Source organism: Medicago truncatula, chromosome 5, assembly GCF_003473485.1.
Source record: "Medicago truncatula cultivar Jemalong A17 chromosome 5, MtrunA17r5.0-ANR, whole genome shotgun sequence".
NCBI classification, from domain to species: Eukaryota; Viridiplantae; Streptophyta; class Magnoliopsida; order Fabales; family Fabaceae; genus Medicago; species Medicago truncatula.
This window is the reverse complement of record NC_053046.1, coordinates 40,965,651-40,967,360: the sequence shown is the minus strand read 5'-3', so window position 1 is coordinate 40,967,360 and position 1,710 is coordinate 40,965,651. Positions and strand designations below refer to the sequence as shown.

At 27.4% G+C, this 1,710-nt stretch overlaps 1 protein-coding gene across 1 annotated transcript; it reads left to right on the top strand.

Annotated features, from left to right (window-relative positions):
* The first annotated feature begins 246 nt into the window (after positions 1–246).
* Positions 247–594, top strand: LOC11425836 (cysteine proteinase inhibitor 5). Its single transcript, XM_003617365.1, has one exon. The coding sequence runs from the start codon at positions 247–249 to the stop codon at positions 592–594; it is 348 nt and encodes a 115-aa protein (XP_003617413.1).
* The last annotated feature ends 1,116 nt before the right edge of the window (positions 595–1,710 follow it).

Genomic DNA, 1,710 nt, shown 5'->3' with positions numbered 1-1,710 from the left:
TTCATTAAAAAAAGAGAATATTTGACTTAATTCTTCATAAAAAAAATTGACTTATAGGATTTGATTTTTTGTTAGGAGATTTAATTGGATGTGACTTAATTATATTTATTTCCACTAGAAAAATAAATATTACGAACTTAATATCACTTGTGTGCAATATATATATAACAACCAAACTGACCAAGGCTTACTCACACCAACACGAATTGTGAAACTTGAAAATATAGCAATTACAATAGAAGCATCATGAAACTTCAATCCCTTGTTTTTATTCTCATTGTTCTGTTGGCCTTATCTATCATAAATCAAGCTATAACATCAAGCGATTGGGGCCCCGTCGACATCAATGATCCCCACGTGGTAGATATTGCGAAGTTTGCTGTTACAGCGTACAACAAGCGAAATACTGTAGGGAAGCTGGCGTTCGAGAAGGTCATCAGCGGTGAATCCCAAAATGTGATTAATGGGACCAACTACCGCCTCACTCTTTCCGCACGCCAAATTATAACTGTTCAGAAGTATAGAGCTATTGTGTTGGAGAAGCCATTGGTGCATTTCAGAAACCTCGTTTCTTTTGAACTTATTAATGCTTAAAGTATTAAGGTACCGTTTGGCTAGACTTTTTTTCGGTTTAAAAGCTACTTTAAAACAAAGTTAAAATAAAGTTCTTTAAGGAATAAGTTAAAGCTGTTTGGTTTCTTTATTATTTTTTAGTTTTGAAAGTTATTTTTCAGTTAAAAGTTGTTTGGCAAAATATTGTAACAACTTTAAACTTATTACTTTTTTGGTGGTATCCGAGGTTGGAACCCCGGATCTTGCATATATTTATGTGTTATCTTTATCAACTGAGATAAGCTCACTAAGACAAAACTTTGAGTTTATTATGAATTAATATACTAAATAAAAAAATTAAAATATTTTTTGAAGGAAAAAAATGTTTAAAATATAAAAGATATATTTTTACAAATACTATATTTACTCAATGACGTTTATTTTGTGTAACATGAATACAAATTCATATCATCATATAAAGGACTTGTTAAATATTTGAGTAGGAGAAATAATTTAAGGAGGCTCAAATAATAACATAAATAATATCAAAGTAGTTTGGAAAATTAAAAACAATAATCATCTTTTTAAAACAAAAAAAAAAAAGCACAAATCATCACAAACTCAAACATTTATACTCTCCATCAACACAACTCCTATTTGATTTCTAACTTTATTCATGTAGTCTCCATCTTGTACTCTTTGTGGATTATATAAACTAATTTCTTCATTTATATTGCTTTCTTCGTCACGCTCAATCATATTTATTAAACTCTTTATCTTCAACTCCACACATTCGAATAAAATTGTGGACTATTGTTGTTGCAACTATGATCTTTTGTTGTTTGATTAGTAAAAGAATTGTGGAGCTGAAAAATATATCTATAATATGTATGTGTGTATATAAAGATAATAGTTGGTTTTTTGTTATTCAATCATACTCTATAAAAAAAAATTGTTATAAGAATACCATATTTGGTGTCATTAAAAAAGATAAGAATTTAGTTTATAACAAATTCATTGAAAAAGATATGTTTAGTTTTTTTTAATAAGAAAAAGATATGCATAGTTTGTTACAATATAAATGTGCAAAATATATATAAGTATAATTTTTTTAGGCATCTATACTTGTACTTTTAATTAAAATCAAAATTTTATAAA